At 35.0% G+C, this 14,244-nt stretch overlaps 1 protein-coding gene across 1 annotated transcript; it reads right to left on the minus strand.

Annotated features, from left to right (window-relative positions):
* Window positions 1-881: 881 nt before the first annotated feature.
* On the minus strand, window positions 882-2,810 carry LOC107904840 (uncharacterized). Its single transcript, XM_016831345.2, has 2 exons — window positions 2,485-2,810; window positions 882-1,220 (listed from the first exon to the last, which is right to left on the minus strand). Exons 1-2 carry the CDS (start codon window positions 2,634-2,636, stop codon window positions 1,160-1,162), a joined length of 213 nt encoding a protein of 70 aa, XP_016686834.1. The 5' UTR covers window positions 2,637-2,810; the 3' UTR covers window positions 882-1,159.
* Window positions 2,811-14,244: the final 11,434 nt, after the last annotated feature.

Consider the following 14,244-nt stretch of genomic DNA (forward strand, 5'->3'; position numbering starts at 1 on the left):
ACTTTTTTTCTGGTTGTGGATAAAAGTAAATATTGTATCTTAAAAAACATATTATTAGAAATAATTGGAAAAAATGGAGACGAGCTTCTTCCATTTGAATCAAGTTTGAATCTTAGAGTCAACAGTATTAAGAGAGCTTTATTTGGATACCATTTTCAGAACAAAGAAAGAAAAAAGAAACATTTTGTTTAAATTTTAAAAATTGTTTAAATCAATTCATTCCCCCATCGAGAACTGAATTTTAATCCAAAATCTGTCCCACCACCGAACCTGATTTTCTTTATTTAGTAAAAGAAATTCTTGTAGTCTACCTACTAAGTTTGAAAGATTAGACCACATGTATTTAAAACCTTGAAATTGGATCAGAACTTGAAGTAACTGCTACACCAAAATAACCTAAACTGATATGAATCAATCCATATTTTAATAACAGACCAATCAAATAAAAAATGTCCAATTTTAAAAACCATGCTGAGATAGTCTATGAATACTTGGATCTCCTTTAGCTTGCATCAGAAATGAAGAAAATGTCTTCCAAAAGCAACCATGAAAGTTTCAATCAGGTAACTCCCTCATTTGTGTCTGATTTGCCAATTTCCTTACTTCATTAGAAGGTGCTACAGCTAAACTTAAGATACAAACCGTACGAAAGCCGACCATGGAAAATCTTTTTATCAACACAAGACTATGAGACAAGATGATCCATTGAGCCGTATTGTGTGCTTTTCTCTTCTCTCACAACTTATCTCAATGCAGTCAAATACAATCCATTCAATTGCATAGACCTCTATTTCTCATTGTAATTCAAATTTGATCCTTGAAACTTGGCCTCATCACTTGCCAGACAACCAAACCCGGATCAGATAAAAATGCACCTAAACTTAAAATGATGACTGTCTTCTTCGAGCAGCAATAGTTTTACTCTTTTGTTACAGTATTACATACTAATCAAACAAAACCGACATTTGTAAGTATCAACTCTCAAGTAAAGAAGTCTGTCTATAAACAAACCGAAAGAAAAGTGAGACGACTACATTAAGCTGTTTTGAAGTGAAGATATACCCAGACATTAATCAAGATTTATTCTAAATAAAAACCCAGATATTCAAAATTGTAAACTGTATATCATCATAAATAACCCAAACTCTCTATAAAGAAACTAGTCCTTCTTAGGAGGAACCTTGGACTCCAATTCCTTGGGCTTTGCCTTCTCCGCTGCCCTGGAAGACAACCAGCATAAAAATAACACGAGCAGTATAAACAAGTGGGAAGCATAATAGAGATGAGAATAAGTTTCCAGGTTAAGTGATTCATGGACAATCATATTGTTTGAAAAACTCACTCCCATAACTAGATTTAAGGATGATAGGTAATGTTCTTAGAACCACGCAGTTACATACTTGCTCGACAAATTTAATCATGAAAAGATAACAGGTATGTGCCAGTAAGTTAAGCTACGAGTTTCCATCCATGTGCACATATAAACACTCGTATAAGCAGAACTTGGTCTTATGCAATTTAGTTCAGCATATCCAGAGATAAAACGTGCAGTGCATCTTAACTTTGAAAATACGAAGAAAACCCAAGTGAAACAAAAGCAGAAGAAACTCAATAGCAGAGTTCTAAAGATATTATGAATTTCAAAGACCCCTCAGCCAATCTGGCAATATGATTACTGTTGAGGGGAGGATGGACTCACTCTTTGGAGAAGTCTTCAAAGTGCTCCCGACGGACCGCTCAATGGTGGAAGTATGCCCGGGGTGTCTATGCACAGTTTTATCCCCAAGTTTTGTCTAGCAACTCCGCAGAGAGCCCGAATGGGTTCGTGGAGTGGGAGCACCTCGCCCTCAAAGAAATGCAAGCATTTGACCTTGGCGGGTTTCAACCCATGCCCTTATATGGCATTAGTGGGTAAGAATGGTTCCACTCACATTTCATTGGTGAGCAAGGTGCTCTTACCCCGTGAACCCATTGGGGCTCTCCATAGAGTTGAGAGACAAAACCTGGGGATAAAACCAAGCATAGACACCCTGGACACAATACCCCACCATTGAGAGGTCTGTCGGCTCCTGAAGGACAACACTTCAAAACTTTTCCAAATAGCGAGTCCAACCTCCCTCAACAGTTACAATTCTAAGTGTTTCTTTCCCATGCTATATCATCTGCAATACACATAAGGAGAAAAAAAAATCACAGTTCCAATATCATATCACTTTTATATCTTATTATTTTCCTAGCAACATCAAGGATCTAATTCTTTATAAAGAGAAACCTTCAAATTGACTCACTTTTGGGAGCTTAAAAACCAATAATTCCAGAGACCCATAAATATTCTAATAAAAAGCTTCTTTCTTATAATCATCCAACATTCAACAGTACAAAACCCCATACTTCATACTGATTCCACAAGAAAACCTACTGTGAGCTTTAAAAAGAAGTTAATTGAAAAACAAAACAAATAAGTGAAGTCGAGATAACGCTTACTTGGAAGCAGCAGAAGATTCTTCTTCAAGCCAGTTCCTTATATGTTTAACGTTGCGCCTAAAGATCGCAGCCGATTGTTTAACGTCGCTTCGCAATAAAAGAACCACCGCGCTAACACCTGCTACTGTTAATATGAAGTTGGTTAATGCCATTTTCAAACTCAAACTTCGTTTTACAGCGAAAAAATTCGACTTTAACTTCGAAGACCAACAATGGAAGAGCTAGTTAAGTGAATTCAGTTGAAAGGGTTTTAAATTGGGGATTCCCTTTTTTCCTCTTACAATCAGGGATTCGAGTAAGCGGGCTCTATTAATCTTTTGAATCTCAGCCCATATTATTACTTTATTGGGCTTTAAGCCTTTGTAGAATTTCAGATCCATTATGTTTACTTGAAAATTTCTAAAAATTCAGTCCCTCTATTTCTTGAATTTACAAATTTGGGTCCAATTATTATTATTTATTTCTCAAGATATCTACCGGAGCGAGCCAGTAAGTTATCCTCCGCATTCTGTAAACTCATTAAGGGGTAGATGTTGGTCACAAGTTTTAAAGTCGCTCCATATATATTAAGGGTCCAATTATTAACACCATTAAAATCATTCTATTAATTTTGTTGGTGTAACATTTTAAAATTTTAAAAAGTACTCATTTGGCAACCATGTAAACAATAAAATGATGTTATAATGGACATGAATTTCATAGAAAACTTTTAACAATATTAACAATTGGACTTACATTTTTTAATCTGAAAAACAGAACGATTAAGTTCCTAAAAATAAAAAGTAAGAAATATAAATTTCAAATGTATAGAGTATAAGAATAGGACAAAATAACTTCGAATGTTATATTCAATTTTTATCCAAAATTATTCAAAATAATATAAGTATTACAGTAATAAGATTAAAATTATAAAATAAATAAATTTTATAAAATATATACCCAATTTTTATTAACATAGAAAATAGTTTTACAATATAAATTAAGCATTTCTAAATTCTGCACTAGAAATTTTGTATTTAAATCACTTTTAATTTTTTAATTTATCAAACAACATTTTTCTTAGGGAACTTTTAATCCAATTTTATTTTATCCTTTCCTATTGTAAGAATATTAACTTTTTTATGTAATCACAGATAATGTTACGGTGAGAACTAAGTGATTACAAGTTTTTAATGTTTTTCAGTCTTAATTACCGAACCTGTAGAAATTTAGAGTCTTAATTAATGGTTGTAAATTTTTGAAATCTCAATTTTAAAATATATCCTTTCATTGGATTCATCGAAGTGCTATTTGGTCGCTCATCAACTCACTCGAGTAGTCTTATTTTATTTAAACCCTCTCTGATGTCTTTCCTCCTTATTTATTAGATTCTTGTACGAGTACAAAGAGAGATCTTAAGATTGAGCCTATGAAATGAACATTAAAATTTACCCGCATTTCAGTGTTAAAAAAGAGTTGCGGATAATTATTTCTTTTTCAGAAAAATAACTCATTTTCATTATATTTCCATTCCAATTTAATCTTTTCTAGTTGAATCCTCAGAAAAGTTGAAAGCTGATATATGCACGGTGCTCACCTTATCTGCCATCTACTACACTACATCATTTGAATGGTAATTCAACCAGATTGAAGGGAGACCGAAAATAGGTATAAGATATTGGTGATAATATCAGATATGGCGAGTCAAGGTGATATTGGCACGGCTCAATCAGACTAAACGACTCAGCCACCGAGAGATTTGATCTGACTGAACCGTGCCAACATAAAAATCTCAACTCAATATCAAGCAGATGAACCACAAATACACAGTCCCGCCATTGAAGCAGAAAATAAAAATGAAGCCATATATCAGAAAATGGTATATTACTATAAGAAAATATAGAATGGTTAGGATTTCCAAACCTTAACTTGATATAGGAAAAAAGTACTGAGCTGTTTGCAAAGAGAAAGTATAATTTTTTCTTCTATTACACCTAATTTGCTAAAAGGACATAACTGAAGGACCCTCATCGTTTATCAAAGCATGCATCATCATTGCTGATGATCTTGGTAAATTAGGAAACAAAAGCTATTAACCTTGCAAGTTTCAGGCAGAAATTTAGCTTCTCTTTTCGATATAATCAACCATATTTTCTGTTCCAAGATCTCTAGTTTTACTGATACAGGAAATCTAAGCATGGCCAAGAAAGAGAACTTAGCTGCTTTTTCTTTGCCATATAATGATATGAAAAAGCCATTTGTTTCACCAATCGTCACAGAATCTAACCTAACTAATTTATCTATCTCATTTTTGGATTCTTCACTAAAAATTAAATTGAAATAATTTGTAAATGTCCTCATATATGAAAATATCAGCCATTCAAGGGCCTGCTCTACAACCTGCATCATCCGTAAGGCCCCTTGGGCAATGTTCCGGATTTGTCGTAAACGTTCCGTTGGGGGCCCTTGAAATTCCATGCAATTGTCCGAATCGAGTTTCGCCCATTCCATTCCCCTTGCGCTAGAAATTTGTACGCATCCGACATCGAGAATTAACCGGTTTTAGACCATTTCCATATACAAACGTCAAGGCCAGCAAGATTATTCAGTAGCTGATCCGCTAAGAGCCGCCACTTCCAATTACCCCTTTCATCAATCCTATCGTTCACTAAGCCATCATTTTCTACTTGTGAGTGACCACGACCAGTGATCCTTTGAAGGGCCTAAATCAGCCACCCATGAGTCCAGCCAGAATCTTTATTACCATCTCCAATTCACCATTTTGTACTTTCTCGTAGAAGACCCTATACCTTGGCTAATGATTTTCGCACAACTTAGATTGTGTTCATTGGCTCTGCCCACAATCAATGGGTTAAAACTGTAGAGTTTAATATGATTCTGGTAAAGTTTCGTTCTTGCATTTGAACACTCCATTCTGTTAAAGGAGTCTTAGGGGCAAAAAATTAATGTGCAATTCTTGCTTGATCACAAAAGTTGGCAAAATCACCATTTTCAAATTCGTTACCATGATCACTTCTAATTCTCAATACTTGATGAGACCTTGATGTTGCTCAACATTTCTACTTTGTCTAAACAATTTTTAGCATCTAGGCCTAGTATAACCTGGGATTCCACAGTGATTATATATTGGCCTCTTTTTTTTTTCCCTTCTTCTCTATTTCGGGAGGTGCAGCGGTCTACTTCGCTTTGGTAAGGGCAGTGGTTGAGGAAGAAGCTTTTCCAGTATGACCCAAACCTCTATGAATTTGTCTGCAGCAAGAATGTAACTTTTTTTTGGCTTACGAAAGCATCCATCGGAGCTAGTCCCTCTGTGCTCTCTAAGCAAGAATGTAATTTTAAGTACCAATATTTCAAGTTTCTCACTTCTTGACCCTAAAATCTTTAATATGTTCTAAGAAGGTAATTTTAAGAAACGATTTGATATATATGCTCTATGAATGTTGTTAAAATTAAGTGACTCAAATCCTTATTTAAATAAAATACATTAGTAAAATAAAATAAAAGTAAAATCCATATAAAACTACACTTCTTTTATTTTATTTTAGAATAAAGTTTTTTAAACCTTATTCAGCTCCATCTATTTTATATTGGTTAGAATAAGGTGTTTCAATCTTACTACACTCCTATTAGAATATGGTTTTACAAGCCTATAAATACACATAGTCTACTCTTCTTGTAATTCATTCGAATTCGACATAGTGAATTATCTTCTCCTCTTCCCATGATTTTTTTTCTCGAAAAAATTTTCACGTAAAATCTGTGTGTTCTTTATTTTTCTCTTTTTTTCTTTACGATACATTGTCATTACCGACGTTCTATTTTTTTTAAATTGGTATCAGAGCTTTCGAGTTGTTCATCTCAATCATGATAATGACGTCTTTGAAGTGTGAAATTTTGTTGTTGGACCACAACACCAGATTCGCGTTGTGGCAGATAAAGATACAAGCAATTCTTGCACAGATAGACTTAGAGGAAGCTCTGTTAGGGGTAGATAAGATGCCTTCAACATTGAATGAGGAAGATAAGAAGCGTAGGGATTGAAAGACGTTAACACAGTTACATCTGCATTTGTCTAACAAAATTTTGCAGGATGTGATGAAGGAAAAGACAGCCACTGGATTATGGAAGAGGTTGGAATAAATATGTATGTCAAAAACTCTAACTAGCAAGCTGCATATGAAGCAGCGTCTTTATGCTCATCGTTTGGAGGAAAGTGCATCTATGCATGAACACTTAACAGTGTCTAAAAAAATTCTCTCAAACTTGGAGGCCATGGAAGTGGTGTTATTGACTAAAGTTGTCAATGATCTAGAGGTGGTGTGACCAATTACCAAGTGTTGTTATTGACTAAAGCTGCCAACTCATCATAGACGACATCTCTCCATGCAAGAATATCCATGGCTTCATGAATGTTGTTCGGCTCAGTAGTACTTACTGCAGCAATATAAATTTTTGGCTTATAAATACCAGCATTACTCCTGGTCACCATATGATGAGCATTACGAGTAGCAGGAGCCAAAACTAAAGACGTACCTTGACAGTTAGAACCAACTACCTGATTATCAGAACCAACAGAATGAGAACTACCAGGATCACTTGAGTTTGCACCGAAACTAACTGTAGAAGAAGATGCAACGGGTGACAATAAAATAAAAGGAACACTTATCCCACTAAAATGTTAAGACTCAGCAGGAGGCAAAAAAATGGAAGAGTAGTGACTGAACATGAACTTTCTTTTTGTTCAGAGGAAGATTGTACTCTTGCAAAAGGGAAAACCATTTCATCAAACTTCACATGTCTTGAAATGAAAATACAACCACCCTAATCAAAACATTTATACCCTTTATAATTTGGTGCATACCCAAGAAATGTGCAAGGAGTAGATCGAAATTGTAACTTGTGTTGATTGTAGGGTCGAGTCTGTGGATAGCATAAGTAGCCAAATACTCTAAGCCATTGATAATCAGGTTGATGTCCAAGCAAACGTTTCACTAGAGAAATCTCATCTAACCCCTTAGTAGGAAGCAGATTTATAAGGTGTACTACAGAGTAGAATGCATGAGACCAAAATGAAAGAAGAAGTGATGCTTGTACAAGCAACACCAAACCAGTTTCCATAATCTGTCGATGGCGTCTTTCTACTAAACCATTCTACTCAAATATGTGTGGACATGACAAACGATGAGCAATACCTAACTTCTGAAGATAAGGGGCAAAACTTCAAAACTCACCCCCACTAATCTACAACTATTTAAGTCGAACTTCTAATTGCAACTCAGTAGGACCCCATAAATGCTTGTAAAGCATTAGATTTTTTCTTAAAAAAATAAATCCAAGTATGCCTGGAGAAAGCATCCACAAAAGAAATATAATATCGAAAACCAGAGGAGAAACACGAAGTAAGACCTCATAAGTCAGTTATCACAAGCTTAAGATGAGCAGAATACACAAATGAAGAAGCAGAAAAGCGTAGTTTATATCCTTTACCAATCTCACAAGCATTACAGATAGTAAATGATTTGTTTTTAGGGATACTAATATTGCAAGAATTTAAAACTTAACGAACAACATCGCATGATGGATGACCAAGTCGCTGGTGCCATTGGTTAAACAAATCACACTTCTGACCTAAGTTAGCATTCGTCGTTGTTTTAGAGTTGACTAAAAAATCAGAGGTGGCAGGAAGAAAACGATACAATCCATTGGACTCAACACCTTGAAGTATCATCCCGTGAGTTGTTAGATCTTTCAAATAACAAGTGAGATAAAATTCAAAATACACATTGTTATCCTGTGCAAATCTTGAAACAGATAAGAGGTTCTTGTTGATATCAGGAACATATAAGAGATCTTTAAGTAGAAACTCATCAGAGCCATTTGATAAAACAGAATTACCAATATGTGAAATAGCAACTCGATGACCATTACCTACAACCACAATACCTACTCTTTGTTGACACCATTTTTTTTGATAAAACGGAGTCGACTTGGATTTTGAAAATGAAATGAATGTGGGAGTCGCCACCAATCTTTTTTTGATGAGGTGTGATCGGGTCACCTCGTAAAATGATTATTTTTAATAATCGATTTAGATTTATTAAAACAATGCTTTTGGTCTGCGAAATTCAAAGAAACATGTTCGGGAGTCGGTTACGCACGAGGAAGGGTTAGCACCCTCGATATGCCCAAAATTGGTATCTTGTTGATTAATTAGTATCTTAATATAAAAAATATACAAAATATTTTAACATACGATCCTTGTATTAAAAAAAACTCATATAAATCAAATTAGCCGTTAAGGCCCTCTCTTTTCGGAAAGAGAAAATGTCATACCCAATGAGTTAGGGCATGATATTTCACTTCCTCAAAATGAGCTTGTCCAAAAACTCATGCAATGAAATTTAAAAAGATATTCAATTGTTTAAGTCAGATAAAAAAAATCGCAACCTAATACGTTAGGGCACTGATAACACTCTAGAATAATGTATTTTTATGTATTAATTATGTATTTATTCAGAGTATGATCCTACTAGTTGAAGCTATTTATGATCTTTTATCTCATAGGGACTAAATTTGAGGAAAAAGAAAAATTAAGGGCCAAAAGCGTGAATTTAGAGATAAAATGGGCCAATGTGCGACACAAGGAAAAGTTGGTGCAAAAGTGCAAGCATGGAGGACACAAGGGTTGAAATGCAAAAAGAAGAGATTTTATTCTATTAAACTCTATTTTAATTATATTAGGATAATTAATATTGAGATAATTATTAAGGATTATTTTTAGGATTTTATTTTATCTTTATTTATCTTCAATTAAATGTATTTATCTTTTAGGAATTTAAGTAGGATTTGAATTTCTCCCCTAGCACTATAAATAGGGGGTGAAGTGACTCAAAAGGGAATCCCATATATTTTTCTGAAAATACTCTCTCCCCAAAAGTTTAGGCTTTTGTTCTTCTCATATTTCTTTTTAATAAAATCTTTATTATTTATTTATTTATTTTCTTTTCTACCACAACCATGAGCCACTAAACTCATCTAGCCGAAGGTTGTCAAAAATCCCCAAAAGAGTTCATGAGACTTAGAATTCGTACTTAGCCTCCTCGCTGAGTATTCATCGTTTCTCTACACTACGGGGCTGACGCTTCCGTCCATCTCCCTTAAGAAGTAAGCTTTTCAACGTATGCAAAGGCGGCCGCTTTGTATGTTTTGGGAAGGTTGCACAGTTGGTTCGTTAGCTTACTGCGTCAAAGGTTGGCGAGCCCAAGAGACAAAACGGCGTGAGATTCACCATTGAGAAGCGTTGATCTAGCATAAGACGATCCCACAGAAGCGATTGTTGGCTAGAGTCAGGTTCCACCACATCATAAGTCTAAATCCTTGGAGTTGGTGGTTGTAGGCGTCCTCTTCCACTATAACTGGCTTATTCGGTTTGGGAAGGATCATCTAAAAGTCGAGGATTGAACCCAAAGCGGAACGAGACAACTGGAGGCTGGAATCTCCCATAAGAATTTCCTTTCTCTCAATTCTATTTTTAATTTCTCTAATTTTTGATTCAATATTCTTAAATTTGTTTTTATTTTATTTTTCATTTTCAAATCCAAACATTTAATTCCGTTATTTTTTTTATTTTTTTTTCAGGCACGCAAGTTTTCTTGGGCAAGATTCTGCCTAGGATTTCACGGAATAAGATATTTTACAAGTCCAGTCCCTGAGGATTTGACCCTACTTCCCTTTTACTATTCTTTTTCATTATTTATTAGGGATATGATATTTTTGGTGCTTTCAATGACCGCATCAGGCACAATTTCTCAAAATTCTAAACATTGAATATTGCCTTTATTATTTTTTTAGAAAAATCCCCATCTCGAGAAAACAACGTGTCATATCCAATGCGTTAGGACACAACGTATTGAATTCTCGATAATAAACTTTTATTTATTTTTTTTATTAAAGAGCGTTCTCGATTGTTTAGATTCAACGAAAAAAATTGAAACACAATACGTTAGGGCTGAATCCTCTTGAAGATCCCACATACCGAATGTTGCCTTTATTTTTTTAAAATCTTCCTTTTTGAAGTATGGTGTTAACATGCGTACAAAACAACATTAAATACCATGCATAGTAAAAAAAGAAAACACGAGCAATGACGATAAAAATGAACGAATAAGAAGAGACAAATTAATAACATGCAAACAGTACAAATATATAGACGAGTAAAGTTAAAACATTCTTTCGAAATAATGATGAAAACATAGATAAATAAATAAATAAAGAGAAAAAATGAAATTATAAAATATAAAAGGAGATATACGTATGTATATAGATGTGTTTATGAAAATAAAATAGATATATAGATATGTAGGTAAATTAAAAGAATATGAAGGAAAATAAGTGAGTATATGTACATACAAATACAAATAAGTTGTAAAAATATATTATAAAAGTGGAAGTATGAATATATGTATGTAAAAATGATAAAGTATAAAATATATAGGCAGGTATATACTTGAATCTAAGACATATGTAGATTAAAATAGTTTATTATAATTTATATATATACATGTACATAAAATAGCATTGTATGAAAATATTGTTAACTTTTGAAGCATAAAAGCATATAAATAAATTTTTCTAAAAGTGCATTATAAAATCGAATCATTAGAGGCATGCATAGATGCTATTGAATTAACATAAAACAACACAATAATATATATAAACCAACACAATAATAATACCCATAATAATAACAATAATAATATCAGCAATAATAACTTAATTAGTTTGATGGTAATAAAATTAAAATAGAAAGGGACTAAAATAAAAGAATAAGCAACATTTGGGGGGAAATCGGAAACAAATGAAAAAGAAAGGATCAGATCGAACGCGTGGAAAACGGGGAGGGGCCAAATGGGAAATAATCCCATCCTCCTAAAACACACTGTTCCCCTAGAGATTGAAACGAAATAGAGTAAAATTATTGGGCATAATTAAAAGAAATAAAAACAATCGGAGTATCTGACTGAAACAGGTGTAAAATGTGGGAGGACCAGAATGGGTATTCTCCCATTTTAAAAGAAAACACGCGGATCCCTGGGTGCGGGTCGGGTCGTGCACGGGTCGCGTAAAACGACGCCGTTTTGGCGCTGAACTTCCCAGGTGAAACGACATTGTTTTATATGTGCTATAAAAGCCAAATTTCATTCAAAATTTTTCATTTCTCCCTTCTTTAAAACAAAAAAAAAACTCTCTACCCCCCTTTTTCTTCTCCGGGCACCGGCCCAAAATTCGGTGAAAGGGCCACCACTTCGGCCGCCGGCCAACGGCAATGACACCGCTGCACACGGTGGCCAGAAAAGGGAAAAAATTTAGATCTGGCCCCTTTTAACCTCCTAAGCCCGAATCCGCATTTAAAATCTTCAAAATATTAACCAAAAGGCCCCAAAAACTCAAGAAACCTTTCGGTTTCCAGCCACCTATCCTCGGAGGTGGCTACCTCGGTTGTCCCGGCGGCGTTAGAAGCCGAACACAGGTGAGTCCCTTCCTTTTTCTTTTTATTTCTGTTTGTAAGAAAAATAAAAATAAAGATAAATAGCGAAACGAAGCAAGAAAATTAAATAGATATCAACCTTCGATTTTTCTAATTGATTTTTTTGTTCTCTGTTGTATTTCTGATCTCTTGTGTAAAAAAATGTTTACATTTTTCTTCAGGCTTTATAGCCGATTACAAAGATTCTTTTTCTCTCTGTGCTTTTGTCCTCTATTTTTGCTTTGTTTTGCAGGGTTAGGCAAGGTCAATGGAGGTGACCTTACCATTTCGGTGTAAAGGCCAGGGGGAGGCAGACCTCTGGACAAGGAACCTCGGGTGGCCCAAAAGGGGGGTAACGACGCGAGAGGGGAGGGAACCCTAGGGTTCCCTGGTGCTTGCATAGTTTTTGAGCCCCAATGGGCCATTTAGGGTTTTAAGAATTTGGGCCGTTTTGGGCCCGTTGTACATGGGTTGTTTTATTTTGGGCCTGGGCATAAATTGGGTCCTACACTCTTGAGTACAAATTACAGTCAGTAAATGCTCCTGGGTTACTGGTTATATGTGTCGAGGCTCCACTATCCGGATATTAGGCCTGATCAGACACTATAGCAGGATTGGCCGTAATTGACGCTAGATTCACATGAACACATCGAAATTGGGAATTAGGGATTTCACGTTGGGATGAATGTGGAGAAGAAAACCCAGGTGGATAGCACTTAGGTGAAGAATGCTCAGATGGAAAATACCCAAGTGAATAAGGCCCAATTTGAGAAATACCAGATGAGTTGTGATGGACACAACAAATATAGGCCGAAGGTTGATTTCTAATGACTGACGCAGACAACCCAATAGCATCGAAGCCCACATGAACACCAGAGTGTGTATTTGTATCATCATAGGTGGAGCCATACCTATAGTAACATCGACGAGCTAGATGCCCGATTTTGCCTCAAATCTGGCACTGCGGTCGAGAACGACCACGACCCCGTCCATGAAAATAACCAGAGCCTCGAGTCAATTGAAATAATTGTGGTGGTGGGTGACCAGTATACCCAAAAAGATTCGAAGAAGTGGAAGACGCCTTATCTACTTCAACAAAATTAGCAAAGAAACTAACATGAGAAAAATGAGCCTGTTGTCTTGCTTGGGCATCAAGTAGAGTTGTTGCGATTCCTGGTAGATCAAAAGGAACCTGACTTGTGGTGATGATAGAGACCACATGATCGAACTCTGGAGGAAGACCATTGAGAATGGCTGACTATTGCTCTTCGATTGACACAATTTGACCGCATCCAGCTAAGGAATCGCAGAGATGTTTTATTTCTTTCAGATATGCCAAAATGGAAAGATCATTCTTCTTGAAATGATGAAGAAGAGACTGATATCGCATATCCTTGGTTGTCGATTAGGTGCCAAATATTCTTGTCAAAGCTTCCCACAGAACATATGTAGATGATGAACTTCCAATTAGTTGATTGTGAAGGCACTTACTGTGGAAAGAAGCCATGCCGAGAGAGCAGAGTCCTGCTATTCATATTGAACATATGCTGGGATTGTCAAGCGAAACACCATCACTATCAACGATTATGCTCGGTGGCATAGTAACCATTCCATTAATAAAAGACTGAAGTCGATGAGTCTTGATAACAAGAAAAACATGCTGCTTCCAGGCCAAAAAATTATTATCATTAACTAAAATGACTACTTTCTGATACGCGAGAGCAAAAGGATTTAGAAATTCTGATGCCATGCTAGAATTCTAAAGAATCATAAGAACATTTCAAGATATATTTCATGTATATCACTGATATACAAGCTACAAGTATTTATACACTCATAGCTATTAACAGATTTGATAACTAATTATGAAATCAGTTGTATTCTAACTGTTTTTAGTTGCTTTTCCTGATACTTAATTATTCCAGTTAAAATGTTTGAAGTCAAAATTTTTCTTAAAAATACACACTTCAATTTATCATGCCCAAATAATATTTTTGCGTTAAAAAAGTATTTTAAGATAACTTCATGTCATTTTAAAACTTGAGATTAAATTATGTCAAACTAAACTATAAATATTAAATCTAAAATGTGAGCCTCAAAATTATGGTTTTATCATTATCTCATATTGACTAAAACACTTATAGCACGTTTGGTTCACTGTATTGGAATAGAGGCGTAATAGCAAATCAATTGTTTGGTTGAATGTAATAGAATAGAGGCGTAATAGTATTCTG

This window comes from Gossypium hirsutum, chromosome D07 (assembly GCF_007990345.1).
Source record: "Gossypium hirsutum isolate 1008001.06 chromosome D07, Gossypium_hirsutum_v2.1, whole genome shotgun sequence".
Lineage (NCBI taxonomy): Eukaryota > Viridiplantae > Streptophyta > Magnoliopsida > Malvales > Malvaceae > Gossypium > Gossypium hirsutum.

What these genes read in the sequence shown, in the direction of transcription:
- LOC107904840 (XM_016831345.2), bottom strand. Translation starts at nt 2,636, where the DNA reads ATGGCATTAACCAACTTCATATTAACAGTAGCAGGTGTTAGCGCGGTG. An exon ending in GAATCTTCTGCTGCTTCCAA is followed by an intron (nt 1,221 to 2,484) that starts GTAAGCGTTATC and finishes GTTGTCTTCCAG; the next exon opens with GGCAGCGGAGAAGGCAAAGC.